The sequence below is a fragment of the Octopus bimaculoides genome, chromosome 14 (assembly GCF_046866305.1).
Source record: "Octopus bimaculoides isolate indiv1 chromosome 14, ASM4686630v1, whole genome shotgun sequence".
NCBI lineage: Eukaryota > Metazoa > Mollusca > Cephalopoda > Octopoda > Octopodidae > Octopus > Octopus bimaculoides.
In genome coordinates, this window is record NC_142941.1 from 59728644 (window position 1) to 59746023 (window position 17380).

Below are 17380 nucleotides of genomic sequence, written 5' to 3' on the forward strand. Positions count from 1 at the left end.
AAACCGTTTGACTATCTCTTGCATGAACTTTGTACATTTATTAAACTATTTGATAAAGCATAAGTTGTCTGAAAGTTTATCTATGTCTTCTTGGCCATTTATAACTACACACCGTATCTCTTTTTACACTAGTCAATATAAAATATATTGTAAATGCAACTGCCAATGGTGGTAGAAACTATGGAGTACTTAAGCAAACATATTACAATAATTTAGTTTCTTCTCTCGTTTCTGAGATCAAATCCAAGCAAATTCATTTTACTTTTATTACCACCCTGACTTTAATGAAGAAATTAATGTAACAAATATTCAAGAGTATGAAGTGAAGGCAATAAGCTAGAGCATAAGTAAGCAAGGAGCAGATGGTTCATATCATCATCTCTCTGGCACTGTACTGTCTATGGAAAAGATAGTAAACTCTGAACAGTTCAATCCACCTAGCTGCTAGAATCTTCCACTGTGTAGAATAGTATTCTGTATAGCGTATGTGGTTAACATATCTCTGAACAGTCAAGTACAACACTGCAATCAGATACCATAGTGTGGTATAATTTTCTGTCCAGCGTCTGGAGCCAATGCATTTAACTACCTTTTTGAACGAAATTAGCACAAGGCGGTGTAATGCACTGTTGTAAACAGCAGCAACATGAATAGTTAAACGCTGTAGAATTTATAATTCCACAGCGTTTATGCCATTCCACTAATTGAACACTATTCGAAATATTAAAAATTTATTCTAGCCTCGACACCTCAGATATTGCTTTCTAAGGAATTGGTTCTTGTTAAGAAATTACTACTAGCCTCCTCAAATCGTAATGATGTTTATGTTTATAACTAGTTATAATTTATCAATTCATTCATTTACCTAAAGTAACGTGCGCATAAAAATATGAAGTAAAAAAATATAATTCTTCCTTGCCCGCCATGAGGACAATAAAGCCGGATGGTTTAGTGCGCATGCGTGGATACAGATTTCTTGACGGGCGCCATTGTTAGTTCATATCACGGCTTTGGCTTTTACGGGGAAAATGTCGCGCTACTCTCGACCTCCAAACACTTCCCTCTATGTACGAAATGTTCCCGAAGGAACGAGGTGAGTTCGTTTATATCTGAGGTTAAAACTTGAAGGTTCATATACGGTTCTTACAGGAGAATGAATTAAGACACCGAAAGAGAGTGAATGAAAGAAGGAAGGCCACAGTGACGAATGTCTTAATATTTTTCTCTTGTCGCCGGTATTTTTGTTTCAGAATCTCTCTATTTCTAACGAGAATACGAAGAAGTTGTGATCTATTCATTTATCACTTATTTTGTTGTCTGTCTTTGGTACATGTTTTCTTCCTTCTAGGGGTTTTGTTTCTTCCAAAACATAAAATGTTTTCCTGTCAGAGACGGGGGTTGACTTCCCGCTCTAATTTATGCGCTTCACTTTATCATGTCGACATTGCTTATCTTTTCCGTTTAATATTATCATCGGTGGAGATTTTTTTCAATGAAGAGGAGGGGGAGAATTTAATACTTAAACACTTAGCCGAACGACGATAGTTTGGCTATGGAAATAATTAAAGAGAAAGAAGGCAAATTCCATCTACAATCATACTACAAATGAAAAATTTGTAGACACGATGTTTGTATGTGTGCGTGTGTGTGTATATAATATAAAATGTGTGCGTGTAGGGATGAAATGTGCGCGTGTAATATATATCCTTATAGGCTTTCGTTTTCACCCGCATAAACTGCGTGTATATATATTTAAAGTGTGCGTGTATATTTATAAAATGTGGAGGTGTGTGTGTATATATATATATATATATATATATATATATATATATAATAAGCAACGTTTTGAAACATGAAATGCATCACAAAAATGGTTCAAAATTCTTCATGGTTCAAAACGTTTCTTACGTTTTACTCAACACACACCGTACCTATATATATATATATATATATATATATATATATATATATATAAAGTTTTTTTTTATGTTGGTTCGATGACGCAGTTTTCAATTTACACTGTTAAAATGCAAGCTAACCAACTAAAGTTTAACACGTGTGAATAATTAAATTGTTAGAACAATATAAATTTATTTTATGGGCATCTAGGAATTTTTCCCCACCTCTATCATTCATCCCAACCATGTTGATTATTGTGGTGGTGTTTAATGATGAAGTTGGAGTCATGAAACGGAGAATGCTTGTTTGTTTTTCAGAATGTTTTTTTTTTTTTTTTTTCAAACAAAACATTCGTTCTGCTCATATGCATTTTAACAATTACTTCGCCAGATCTGATTGTCTTTGTAGGTTTGGTTTTTAAATGAATTCAACGAATTCTTCGGTAACTTCATTTTCTATTTATTAAAAATAAAAAATAAAAATTAGGAAAGATTATTTGGGGGAAAAATAACCAACATTGCCCGTTTTTTCAATAAGCTGGTAATTCCTAAATTGATAGGTTTTAATTTGAATATGAATATTTAAAGAAGAAAAGAAAAACGAGAGGCTTTTACATTACAAACGTGGTCTCAGATTTTCTGTTGAAAGGGTTAATGGAGTCATTTTTAATACATTTTCTGATCATATTTGTAATGGAGAATAATTAACTACCTCAGCTTTTTCAAAGTAAGAATTTCGAAAGATTTATTGAACTAACGTTGCATTCATTAGCTATTTAGCTGTGTTTTTTTTTTTTACGCATAATTTTCAAAACACTTAAAAGAGAAAAAAGATGTTATATTTTATTGAAGTAGCAGTTTTCTCTTAGAAGCAGCGGCGGTGGCCTCGGGCGAGTCTGATATGGAAATGGTTTTGAATAATCGACTAACGTTTTAAGTTCATGAAACCAGCGTTAAATAAATATTACGATTTTTATAAAATAAACGCACATATCAAAGTGCAATATTGTTGCTTAGTGGCGAAATAATTTAGGAAACCCCCCAAAAAAAAAAAAAAATCGATTTGCGTAAATTCAAACACTGAAGGCGATCTAAATGTTACAAGATGGTAGTGGGGGTAGGCGCTTCTCATTTATTGAGGGTGGGGGTTATAGAAATTTATCAGGCGTAATATTTTCAGTGTCTGCTGTTCATAAATTGCTGGAACTATTGTTTTTTTCTTTTAACCTGAATTCTTTTGGCAAATTCATTTTAAATTACATTACAACAGAAAAAAAATGCTTGTACTTCCTGGTTTAATATGGAACGCTAAATTTAACGACAATTGTGTGTGTTTGCGTGTCAGTGTATGTATATATATAAAATTAAATATTACTATTTTGAATCAATAAGTAATGCCTCATGTCTGAATATTCGACTCCGACACTTTATTACACGTTGCTACTATTTTCCACCCCCTCGTTCCGTTTCTGTTCCATGTTGCATACCCCACCATCGCAAGTCTTAAGTGGGAAAGCTGGCATTTTTTACCCTTTTTAAATTCCCCCCTTTAAATGAGTATGAAAATATGCGGTGTCTGTATGTATGTAGGTTACGCTTTAGGATGGCCTTGGCCATGAGGGCAAAAGCAAAAAAAAGAATGCGTGTGAACGTGTATATGAAACTTAGGTAACGCTGGTGTGAAAAATATATAATGATCCATGCAAGCATGGAAAAGTTAACATTAAAACTATGATGATATGGCGAAGAACAAAAAGTATTTTAAGTTTATTACTAAACTGGTGTTTTCAAGTACTTAAAATTTGTTGCCGGAAGGAACGCACTTAGTTGTGATGGATTGAATCATTAGCTTCAAACGTATGAGTGAACTACCACGCTTTTTCTCGGAGTTAAACACCCGCTATCGAAAATTTCTTCGGATTCTGTTTTAGATATAAGTAACCCTCCAATACAATCCAATTAGGGTATACCAATGGGAGTTTTTTTTCTGAAAGACTGATTTGAGGGTGATTTTAGCTAATTTCTCTATCAAGCCGAGCTATCATGTAGTCTTATTTCCTAGTAGTGGTGATTGTAAATGCGCACATACACTATTAATGTTTAATATACAGAGAAGAAATCTGAGCAGACTAGATTTCTCTTCCCATGAAGCCCTTAGTAGAACTGGTGTCAGTGTAGTGTACTTTTTGAATTTTTGAATATAGGTGATGTAGGTAATTGATCCCCAAAATAAAATAAGCATTTATTCGATGCACACTGAACGTTTCGAAATAACTCTGGGAAGATATCTTTTGGACACCAGCGCAAAAAAAAAAAAAAGAAGAAATAAGACGAGGTGACGTGTGGATGTTTTTTTCATAAATTTATTATTGGCATCATTTCCAAGGATTCTTGGTATTAAATGTGAATGTTTACTGTTATCACTGGGGAAGGTTAAAATTCCTTTTCTAGGACCATTCATTCAACCAAGATATTTTTTTTTTAAATACAAACTCATCAACATTGTTTTTTTATAAAATTCATTTGTCATTTTCAAATCCTAAAGTTTGCATTCATATAATCATTTTCCTTCTAATGGCTCTGAATTTAACCATCCAAACTGCAATTTTAAAAAATAGTAAATATCAGAATAGCCTCTGTCCATTTTGTTTTCTCTCCCTCACTCTTCTACCCATTATTCTTACCCGCCCTACTTCGCTTGCCTTTATTTCTCTTCCTCCTTCCACCGTTTCTTTGCTTATGACTTGTCCTAACTTGTCTCGTGAAGACTTAACACCAGCGAGGAAATAGCCATACTACTACTGCTATAGTATGTATATCTGGTTGTCATGAACATGAGGAATACAGGGTCATTTACTGCCGTACATGCTTTAGAATTCTGGTAACTTTTTCTAGTAAGGTTATTGATATATCTGATATTCAATTCTAGAAAAATGGAGCAGCCCACAATCTCTGAGTAGATTGTTATGAGAGAATCTACCTTGTTGGTCTGTGTGCACACATACATACGCTGATACAGACATGACTGGTTTAGTTTTTGGCAACCGCAGGGTTTTGAATTTGATTCTTTTTGCGTGGTGCCTTGGACAAATCTTCTATAGCCATGGAAGCCTGTGTGCGTGCATGTGCATAAAATACAATCAACAGCTCCGCAGTTTGGTGTGTGAAGAACAACTTGTATCTTGGAACAAGGGTTGGTGATAGGAAGGATATTCAGCCTTGAAGTATATGGAAAAAGTGAACATTAAAATGCTATACACACATTGGAAGTAGCTGCTAACCGTAAACAAATCCAGGCAGTTAAAAAACGGATGCTTTCATTTTTAAAACTTTAGGAAATTTGAAAATTAAAAAAAAAATTTAGCCGTATTTCTTAAAAGATTTATTCTTCATGTTTTAAGGTTTTAGTCATTATCTACATGGCTTTAATGTCTCTTTGTGCTGTTGGCATCGGTTGACAGATTGCAGTGCCTCCGTAATTTGCCACAGAAGGCTTCTTGGAGGTCAGAGAAATAGCCAATCTAGGTTGTACAAATAAATCCAAAGACCTAGTATTTTAGTTACACAGCAGCAACAACAAAAATAATGGTTTATGAATTTTCTACAGATTTTGTAGAGGTGGGCAAACAATATAGGATGTTAATAATTCAAGAGTATTGATGCTATTAATGAATTGGTTGGAGAAAAAAATTGTTTCTCCTCAATTTAGCTCTGGATCCAATTGATCAAAGGCATCTTGGCTTTTTTTTGTTAGGACTATTATTCAATAGTGTGGTGCGAGAGAGATTTTACTGCTTTTATAGCAACCTGCTAAGGATAGTAAGAGCTGCTTTATTTAAATTAAATTATAATGTGGAGGTAACAAAATGTTATGTATAGATTGTCCTGTAAAATTCTTATTTAATATTGTGGATCCACCGGTGTTGGTCTTTTCTATGGTAGAACCATAAAAAAATATATCCTTTGTATTTAATTTTGTGTGGATGGTATTTTCAGATATATAACATTGGATATGTTGCAAGACAAAGGTACTGATGTGTTGTAATGGCATTGATGTAACCCAGATATTAACATTAAAATGTTAATGCTTTTAACATGCTGCACACTCACTGCAAATTTGAAATTACTTTTAAACTGAGTTGATTGCAAAACTAAGCTCTTGACACTGTATAACTGCCTTGTCCAAAAAACTCAGCTGTTGAAAGTTGGCAAGTAATCAAGTAATGTATTGAAGAGAGAAACTGCTAAATCTGTCTTCAAGACATTCAAAATAAGCCAAATAAACTGTTGAAAAATTCTTAGAACCTAAACTTAAACAAGGACTGAAAAAAAATCTTTTTCTCAACCAGATCATGGTATCGTGGTGCTGTGCAAATTAATATTAGATAGATGTTAATTCAAACTGTCTGTTTGGTAGACATGAATTTTACACAGTAATATATAACTTTTCCATAAGGGTACAAAAGGGTCTGCTTGTGCCTCCACCCCATATTTATACATAAAAATGTGTATATCGATATGAAAAATATTTTCTAAAACAGTTTGCAAGGCATGAGATTTGACAGTCTCCCTAATAAACCTGTAGAAATGAAGAATTTCAAATTGGTAGCCATTACGAAATATATCCCCCATGAACTAAGTGTGCACAGAAAGTCCTTGTGTAACTCTGTGCAAATGCATGGAACAAGCATCCCAGGTTTTTGAGATTTGATATAAATTTTACTTCAGCATTTACTTTGCAATTAATGGTTAAGAATTGCTTTGACCAGAATGCAGCAGCTTGCTGCTTAGATATATCAGGAACTTGATCCTGTCAGAAGCATATTGACATTAACATCATGTTTTTTTATGTAGCAAATCAGAGAATTACTAAGAAGCATTTTCTCTACTCCACTAGTTTTTAGTCATGATAGTTTATGTAGTTTTGGTTGCACTCAGGTTGTAGAGACCCAACTGGTTGCAGGACATTGACAGTTTTATGTTAATAATTATTGACATACATCACTTGCAGTGATGTATATTTATTATTACTAATCTAATTCATTATTGAAATTTGTTCGGTATAACCATCTGGGATTGTAACAACCAAATTTAGAGCAGTCCACATAGATGATAGGTACTGCTGTGTGCTACATAAAATTAATAACCTTCCTACTTCAGATGTCAAGTATCCAAGGTGATTGAGAAAAGATTAACAGCTGGTAGATTCTGTAATTCAAATATAATATTACTCTCCAGGTATCATTCTAGCAGTTCATTTATCTGGGCTCCACATTTACCATTAATTAACAGAAAGCTAAATTATATTAGTCACAAATCATTGGCTAACTTTGTAAAATAGTATTGCTTATCTTTCATGCCATGAAGATTGCTTCTGTTTATGAACCCGTACTTTATATGTTAGCAAAAACAAAGATGTTTACAGCATCAGTGGGGGGAAAAAGATGCTTACTTAGCATCTGTGCTAAAGAATATGTGTGGCAGGAAATGATGTGAAAAGATTCCTTCAGACTATTCCTTCAACACAGCAGGCTTGGTTGGCCCAGATGTGAAGAATGAAGAATAGCAAACTTCTAGAACTGAGAATAGACTTAAGTATACTAACAACAGAACACTAAGATAGGCATAGCAGAATATTGTAGCAAGATATAGTATTGGACTACTGGTTTGAAATGTGTATCTTTGAAGGCCAGGTGGTGTGGTCAAAAGTAACCTTCATAATCATGTGGTTCCAAATTCTAAGCCAGTGTACCAATTTGGGCAAATGTTTTCTTGCATAGCTTTGGATTGACTAAAGCTTGTGATTGAAATTTGACAAGCAGGCTGTGTGTGTGATTTAGGGTTCCTACTCTGTAGCACTGAAGACAGGTGTCTTCTATTATAATCTCCAATTTACCATGGAAGTCCCTTCATTGTTTTAACACCAATTTTTCGTCTTTGTTTGGGGCAAAGGGTTATTAATGCAAATTTTTTTATGATCAGTTGCTCTTGTTGCTAGTACACATGCACCTATGAATGATTGTCTTGCCATAGTTTGCAAAACTGCATATATGACATCACTATATAAACAGTGCCATTGTTTACATGTCATGTAAATATGCCTGGTTGTCTGCACACTGCGTGATGAATGTCACTGTATATATGTCTTTGTTTACATCTACTGCAAAGAGATGTCTATTTGAAATGAATCCTTGTTCAAAAGAACAAAGGAAGTAATTGCTTACTTGGAAATAAGTGAGTTAACAATGGAAAGGACATCCATTTGTGGAAAAATTGCCTCAAATGCCTCCATGCTACCAACAAGAAAGTCCTACACTTTCTGTCTACCAAATGCATTTGTGAGGCGTTGTTTGGCTTGGGCCTTCAGCAGAAGACACCTGCCTAAAGTGCTGTGCAGTGGAAAGTAAACTGGAAACCGTACAGTTGAGAAATAAACTTCTTACGTGCCTGCTTCAATAATTATGCATATACCTGTGTGGGCACACGTTTTAATGAAGGTACATTGTATCACTCTGCAAGAAGTGCTGTTGTTAGGAAGGATATTCTGTTGTAAAGTGTTTCAGAAAAACCTCCCAGCTCATGCCAGCATAGAAAATTAAACTTAAAATGCTGCTGATGCCCTTTTTTGTCACTTTCAACATACAGAACACAGCTTCTCTCTGTATGTATACACACACACATGCAAGATATATGTTTATAGTTAAAATAATCTTTCATGTTTTTTTCTGCAGACTTCTGATGTCTCTTCCTCTTTTTTCTTCTCAAATTGGTACTGTTGAAATAAGTTTGAATAGCCAATGATTGTGGCTCTGTGTCTATGAAATCAAGGCAACAGTGATACGTTCTACCAAACTAGGCCCCTTATTCATTCACCACTGAGCCCAACTGATTTCATTTTCTCTCCAAATTGTTGCCAAATGTATCTATTATTATTCACTACAGACAGCTACTCTTACCTCCCCTACTGACTTCAAAATGTTTTGTTTCAAGGGTTCTGTTGTATATATAAATACATTGTTTTTCTTAGACTGAATGTTTGAAAATTGGTAAAATACAAAAACAATAATTGACTTAAAATTTCAGCTTATCTATGTACACACTCACACACAAGCATATCCATGTATTTGTATACATATACATGCTCACACACACGTGTATATGTGCCTTGTCAGGGGCTCTCAATAACTGATGTAGTTGTCATGAAAGCATGTCTTCTGCATTAGTAGACCTGGTGGTACCTATCTGTCTAGGTTTGATTGCAGTGAATCTTTTCCAGAAAGAGACAGGCAGCAAGAAAAGAAAAATCGAGCCCTGTATAAGACAGATGCTTTGTTTATTGATTCTTCAAAATATAGAGAAAAAGAGAGTATATGTGAGATAGGGTAGTGTGCATGCATAGCAAAAATGTCTGTGAGGGACAGGAAGTACAACTTAAAGTATATGAAGTGTAGTAGTACGTTTCATACTCCTGCAATTCCTAATTTGACCTTACTGTGCAGATATTGGGTTAGCATTTTTTAGCCATGGCTTGTGAATGAAATTAGGGAACCGGAAGCTGTGGAATCCCGTTAGATGGACTGTACTTGTAATTCAAAGGGCCATCCTTGCTACATATTGTGTCCCATTGAGTCTGTTTGATGATTACATTAATGTAGACGTCTGAAGTATAGTCAATCATTTACACTTAGAATTCAATCTCCTAAAAAGACGATCAGTTTACTGTAAGGAGATACAATGAACAATGTAATCTATACAGGCTTTCTTGGTTCATTGCATATATGCAACAATTAGATGGCATCCTAATCATTTTATGTCTGCTTTTTGTAGATACAGGCATAGTTGTGTGGTTAAGTTCACTTACTGGTTTAGTATTTAAACCCACTGCCTGGCACTTTGGGCAGGTGTATTTTATCATATCCCTGGATAACTAAAATTGTATCTGTAGAGGGAATACGAAAGCAACTCAGCTCATGTGTGTGGGTATATTCTCCTTGTCTTGACATCATGCAGTGTTAGTAAATGTGTCATTATTATATAAGCAGTGTTTGTTTGTTTCCAATTCTCTTTTAAAAGAGCATGTCTGGCCAGAGGGAAATATTAGTTTGCCTGGAAACAGGTAAGGTGTTGGTGGTAGAAGGGCATCTGGCCACTGAAAATCTACCTCTACGAATTCCATTGAACTCATGTGAGCATGGAATAGTGAACTTTAAAATGATGTGGGGAAAAATCTGGATAAAGAAGTGAATTTTTTTTTTGTTTTTTGTTCAGACTCTTTAATAACCTCCATTGATTGGAAAATCCTTGAAAATATATTCTCTCTAATCATAATTTTTGCATTGGAACAAATAATGTGATAAGGTTTCTGAATTGTCTGTACAAAGACCTAAAGGTGATTCTCTGACCTGTTCACGAGAAAATAGTTTAACCTTTTAGTGTTCATATTACTCTGACAAATGTATGCCTTTTTATTCACTCTGGTTTGAATCGTGCATTTTAACAAGAAAATTTGGGGTGGGGTGGCCTGTTTAAATGCGAAAGAGTTAAAGGAATATGGCTTGTTTGAGGCTAACAGCTTTTGTTAATCTTCCTCAGTAGCTGATACATTTTATGTTGATTAGCTCTGGCTGAGATAATGGAGGAATAAAGTTTGATATTTCCTCTTGGTGCTTCCACTTTTGACTTATGCTTCTGTTGGATTTGTTACACATTTTGATTATCTATATTTGTGTTTATTCTTTTGCTAAGTCATATGCTTCCCTGTTTCCCTTGATGCCTATATGGCTTTGTATCCAGTGAATGATCTTTTTTTGTAGAATACTTTCAATTTAAAAAAAAAATCAAAACTCTTTCTTGATAGAAAAAGTTTTAGGGTTAATAAACTAACAGTAAATAGAAAACCTTTTTCTCCCACAGTAATTTTTGAGCAGAATCTAAACTAGTATTCCACATAACTCTGCTTTGAATATTGTAAAATTGTAATGTAATCTGTAGCTCATATTTGTATTCTGAAAGGTCCAAGTAGCCCCCATACCCTATCCCCATTGCTTGAATGTAACACAGCTGCGTAACTGATTGTTAAACTAAAACAGTTTGTGTTCTTGTTTCCTCTTTTTTTTTAAAAAAAAGGATTTTAATAGTCCTTTCAGTTGAGGTAGCTAAATATGCTACCTTCTGTTTAAACTGAGTAGTTAGTAATTTAAATTTCTTAGATTTTTCTCTTAAGGAAATGGGAGTTAGCTCTTTTTCACGAAAAATAGCTATCGTGGATGTAGATCTTAACTGCATAGTTTTTACTATTTGCTTAAAAAGTTTTTGATAACTTAAAATAGTACTTGTATTTCCTTGTAACCAGTGCCATACAACACTTGAGTGTTAACTCTTACACAATCTCAAGTATGTGTTACACTGGTAGATCTATGATATTACTTGAATAGTGTGCTGTTGTAGAATAGGTAGGTTTGATCAGGCTATATATATATATATATATGTATGTATATATATATATATAATATATATGTATATCTGTCCAAATGTGTAATGACAGCCTTAAACCTCAACTTATACATGAGGTTAGAGTCGGGCCCTGTATGATATCCTTGTTGCCTACTCGATGTAGTAACATATATATCTATATATGTATATCCAAATATATATATATATATCTATATATGTATAATTTCTAAAAGGGGTATTTGCAAAACACAGTACTTTTTCTATATTAATAGACCCGAAGACTTGCGAAGTTTATTTGGCAAATATGGACCTGTAACTGATGTGTATGTTCCAGTGGATTATTACACAAGAAGATCAAGAGGTTTTGCCTACATTCAATATCCTTTTCAGTAGCACTGACAGCAATATTTTTGATCCAGTTTAAACATCACAGCTATTTGATGCTATTTTTTTCTTTCTTTGTAGTTTTCTTTTGAGAAATATTTAATCTTTCCATTGAATTTATGATGGATGGGTCAAATATTTTTTTATTTTTCTCTATCACTTAAATGGCCTTGGAAAATTCTGTGTTGTCAAATTTTTATTTCTCAAACCTCTTTAGGCTGCTGAGGGTTTTTGTTTCACACTGTCCAGATGAGTCTTATTAGACACTTCAGTTGGAGTATATTAAACTACAATGCTAAACTTCATTGAATGCACTGTACAATATGAGTTGTTGGGGATGTAGTCTTTTTTGACTATTTCCTGATTTTCTTCTTGGAAAACTTGCAGAACCGATTATTATGAAATGATTTTTCTTGCTATCACCCCACCAGCACTCCCCCCCCCTAATTTGTGTGTACATCTTAATGTATTAAAAAATGTCTGAGACTTAAAGAAAGAAAAATATAGTGCTAATAAACTGGATTTCTAAATTGTATTGTCAAATTAATGCATGTCTGGTTTAATGGTTTCACTTCCAAACTGAAATACAACTCTTGAAATTTGGGAAAGGTTTTAGCTCTTGAATAATATTCTAAAAAGCTTGTTAAATGTATTTTCTGAATTTTCAATCTTGATATTTGATATGCAACACCAAAGCTCCTGATTTAATCTAGTAAAAGAAATAAAGTATTTAATCTGTACAAGTACTCACTACTTGCATCATTAGCTTCCCCAATTCTATCTAAAAATTCCTTTATAAACAAATTCTATTAACTGGAATATTAAGTCCTTGAACTTATTAAATTATAATTGTATTTCCCATCCCTCTGTATTTAGAATCAATCCTTTTACCTTTTGTAATGTTTGTAATAAAAATGTTTTGGTATGATCAAATTTTTATGCCAGTCTTTCGTTTCTTTTTATTAGAGCTCAAGTAAAGATAAATACTAACAAGGCTCGCCTCCTAAGTGGTCAAGGTTAACCTTAGCAAGAGCAATGGACAGACAAACAAAATGGGCAAATGTTCCCCTCAAGCTTTGAGCAAAGAGCTAGCGATGCATGGTATGCAAGTACTACAGATACCGAAAAACTACAAAGTTGTAATGGTTGGAGGTTCATGCCAGAGGCATCGAAGATGTCGGGAAGTCTAGTGCTGTTGGTTTACTGTCCCAATACAAGACAAGATTCAGAAAATAGCAAGTTTCAAGCAAGTCAAGAGTTTGAAGATATAATATCCAGACATGCAATTACTTCATTATTTACAGCTGTGGCTGGATCATCTGACAAGTTTTTCTGTTCAGGTGGGGGTTTTGCTTTCTATCCCATCTTACAAAAAAAAATCACTTAAATTGCCCCTGTTAAGGGGAGTTGCTACTGGTAATAAATAATAAGACAAAAATGGTATATTATGTAGTGATTGTGTTTAAAATCTGGGCTAATGTAAAAACTGGTAAAAATCCTTTCTTAGTAAATGTGTAAGAGATTGTAGCAACTTCCCTTAAATTAAACTTCAGGGAAGATGGAGGATTAAGATTAAGAAATTATCCAATTGAGCTAAAGTTTGTAATTGTTTTGGGAGGATATTTTGTAGTGTCTCTCTTTGACAAAGTACAGCACCTACTTGGGCTTTAATGCAGCAAATTTTCTCCCCTTAATATCAATTCACCCCTTTATAATTTTTATTTGTGACATTAATTAATTAGCTTGACAACTTGATTTAAATAGATTCAGATTTCATTTTGGGTACGTGTAGAATATTTTTACAGTTTAAAACAAATGTTTCACAAGATTGTTTCCTTTTTTTTTAAACAATGTATTGTTTGATACTGGTAGACTATTGTTTACTAGTGTGACTGTTAAAATAATGACTTTTCACTTGCAGAAAATTTGAAGTGTAATTTGGTTTTTCTTCAATGTTTACTGAAACCAGCAGGTCTCTCTTGTAATAAATTCAGTTTTGCTGAACGAAATGTGCTTTTTGCTCGCCTCTATTAAAAATAGTTACCCCCCTTCAGGCTTTGGATTTCCATCTGTAGTGTTCCTTTAATTTCGAGTTTGGGGCTTTGACCCTTCCACCTATAGAAAATGTTAAAATTTGAATAAATGAGAATTTCAAGTTAATCAACTTGTATCCTTTAAACAAGTACTGGTTTTTAATTGGGCATTGGTGATGATGTGGTCTTGCTAAAGTAATGGGAGGGAGTGAACGGCTGCTGAGTTTTACTCTTAGTATGTATGTAGGAGACTTGATATTTTAACAGGAAAGCAATTCACTGGTATGTCACAAATGTGGTTGATGATTCACATTCTAAATCCCTATGGAATTTTAAACTTGCCAAGCAAGTTTATCCTTAACAAAAGATACATTTGAAGACCCTAGAGATGCTGATGATGCATTGTACCACCTCGATGCCAGTAACTTTTATGGGAAGAACCTACAGATAGAATTTGCTAGAGGAGACAGAAAAAGTAAGTATGACTTGTTTCATTGTTTTCTCATATGCAATGTTATATTTACTTATTATTTTTAGCCCAGGTCAGTCCTGATCCAGTGGACCTATGGTCAACTTGTTTCATTGTTTTCTAAGCTGTAAGCTGATATGTGATTTTATATTTACCTGTATTTTCAGCCCAGGTCAGTCCTGATCCAATGGACCTCTGGTCAAGGTTGTGATCAGCTCTTTTTTCAGACAGTGTATGCAGGACTACATTGTGAATGTGGCTTTCCATGCCATTTTGTTAAACTGTTGGATGTGGTTTGGTTGCTATTTCTAACAAATCAGTCAACCAAAAAGACTCCATTTGTATGACTTGTTGCCTTGGACAAGGTACATAAAGCTATATAAACTCCAATTCTTTTCTCAAATGATACAAGTGCTGGTGTATTGGCAATGCTTATAACAGATGTTCTTGCATCACTGCTATGAATGGTGGTTACTGTGGGATTGCTAGTATGTAAAGAGTTGTTGCAGTTGTATAATTGAAACTGGGTGTAAATTTGTTTTTTTTAACTTTAGCACCATCACAAATGAGAAACAAAGAAAAAATGAGACGCAGTTCGTTATCACCATATCGTAGTCGTTACTATGATGATTATTATGACAGACGAGGCAGCAGACGAGGTTACAGATCAAGAAGTAGGAGTCCAAGGTAAGTGAACTTAAAATGATAAAAAAATGCCAGCTACGGGAGGGAGAGGGTATATTTTTGCCAGGAGTGCTGTGCTGTTACTAAGGTTGAGGAAGGGTTTGAAACTTTTAATTGGAATTAATGTGTGTGTGTGGGCCATTCTCTACTCTACCCCTAATTTCTTCTTACAGATCTCGTTCAAGGAGCCCTAATGGTGGCAGCACTAGGAAAAGGTATGTATTGTAAGAATTTACTTAAGCAAAATGACTGAAGTTAACGAATTGTTTACTGATCGCATTGTCAACAGTTTAGATATTACTCATGTCATTATATGATTTCTGTGCAAGCCGTTTCATAAATGATGATGATTATAATAATCTGCTCCTACTTAGGATTCATAATCTTCGTCATATGAATAAACTATCCTAGCATGGAAAATGTAAAATAGTAAAAAGATGGTAATCAGTTTCTTTTTCAACGTGGGATTGGTGATGATAATGGTGTAAAGTTACTTGCTTATTAAAAAACTGACAGCCAGAGTAGAAGCAACTTCAGTGTATGAGAAATGGGTACTGCAAAATAACAGTACCCATTCAGGGAAGATCTGAATGAATAGATATATTTTTATGTATTGGCTGGTGAATTATCTTAATGTAGTTGGTGATAATGCTTCTCACTTTTAAATTTACTGAATTATTCTGCTTAAAATATTTTCTGTGTTTGTAGTCGACGCAGTCGAAGCAGATCTCCACGCAGACATAGGTAGGTTATAATTTTTTCTTTTGGTCCTTTTACTAACTTAGACTACTGCAATAAGTACATTACTGTAATTAGCTCCCACCACTTTTGGGGTTATAGTCAACCTATTCTCTTAGATCATTTGGTTATCTCTAGAGAAGAAACCAGCAAGTATATGACAAACATGTAATTTTAACACTTTCATTACTCTATTTTTAACCAAAAAAATACTGTCCCACTTTGAATTAAGCTACTGTTAAATAATTTTATTATGTAATGTATTAAAATAATGGTTTAAATATGTAAAAGAAAAAATCTGTCAAATTTTCAGCCTCAAAATTATCAAGTAGGATCTGAAATATGGAGTTATTTAAAATTTTGTTTAAATATAGTTAACCAATATTAGAATAACAGTAAAACCGTTCAGTTGAATTTGATTTGTTCCTCCTTTTTTTCCTTTTAAATTTTTTGTAATTACAAGGTACACTTGAATTGGAATGGCAGTAAATAGTAAATTGGTTTTGATTTATGAGAACGATTAATTGGGTCTATATTATTTTGAATTTATTTGCTGTATTTGAAAATCAACTTTGGTCACTTTATTAAATTTGAAGTTTATTTAATTTAAAGCATTCAACTCTAATGGTGAAGGTGGGATTGGTTAAAATATGGAAAACAATTGACAACCTAAAATCTTTGTAAAAATGTTGCTCAGTGTACAATACAGTAAGATTTATGTTGATGGTTTGATTTAAATATGAATAAAAAAAATGTGCATGTCCTTGGATACCCTAGCAATTGGTGGGTTGGTAAATCTAACAGTAGTAAAAGTTTACCATTTAAAACAAAGCTTTCTGATTGCTCTCGTTGTTTCCTTTATTGTAGGTCTTACAGTCGTTCTCGCAGCAGATCAAGGTCTTATGATCGTAGAAGAAGCAGCCCATCTCCACGTAGGTCTGTATCTGGTGACCAGAAGGATCACACACTCAGGTACGAACATACTGACATAAACTGATCACAAATTTTTTCATTGTATGTCATGACAGTTCATTGAAAGTTTCCTTTCTTTGTGCATTTAAGATTTAACTACTGAATCTTTTTGTTTTTTTTCTTTCCAGGTCTCGGTCTTACAGCAGGTCTTCATCCCAGTCAGGGGGTAAAGATGGCTCTGGACAGGATGACCAGAAGGCAGATAGCCCTCAAGACTAGTGTATTATATATATTTTTTCATAGGTTCATGTATTTTTAATTTCTTTTAGACTGTCTGTCTCATGCTGTAAATTACACAATCCCCCTCCATGTTTCATTGAAATAAAACTTTTATTAAAATTAAAACTTGTGAGACTCTTTTACAACTTTAAATTTTGCTTTTAGTTTGCTTGACTACAGCCATTAAAAAAAAAAAAATTCATGTAATGAATGGTTGGTCTAACGTCAATATATGAATTCAATCCCATGAGCCTCCTTCACCTGAATTAGCAATCTCCTTACCATCCTAAAATAGGTACAATTAATGGGGTACCTAGGACTATGATAAATTCTAAAGTGAATTTAGACTGTTTCCACTAACCAGTTAACAACGATGATGATGATAATAATGTTGATAGTAAAAACACTCGGGTTTCCTCTTTGTTTATGTTGATTAATGATTCTTTTCTGCCAACAAAGAGTTAAAAAAATCTAATGGTTTTGCTTTCTTGGAAAGGCTGGCTAGTCCAGCCACTTTTGAAAAATCATCA

The 17380-nt window shown here is 33.9% G+C and overlaps 1 protein-coding gene across 2 annotated transcripts; it reads left to right on the plus strand.

Annotated features, from left to right (window-relative positions):
* Positions 1 to 978: 978 nt before the first annotated feature.
* Positions 979 to 16976, plus strand: LOC106876386 (serine/arginine-rich splicing factor 10). Of its 2 annotated transcripts, XM_089363083.1 has the most exons (8): positions 979 to 1093; positions 11624 to 11728; positions 14140 to 14243; positions 14792 to 14924; positions 15095 to 15136; positions 15630 to 15665; positions 16527 to 16631; positions 16760 to 16976. In XM_089363083.1, the coding sequence occupies exons 1-8, from the start codon at positions 1029 to 1031 to the stop codon at positions 16848 to 16850; spliced, it is 681 nt and encodes a 226-aa protein (XP_089219209.1). In that variant the 5' UTR covers positions 979 to 1028; the 3' UTR covers positions 16851 to 16976. The 2 variants fall into 2 exon arrangements, with proteins under 2 accessions (XP_089219209.1, XP_089219210.1); XM_089363084.1 differs by lacking the exon at positions 15630 to 15665.
* The last annotated feature ends 404 nt before the right edge of the window (positions 16977 to 17380 follow it).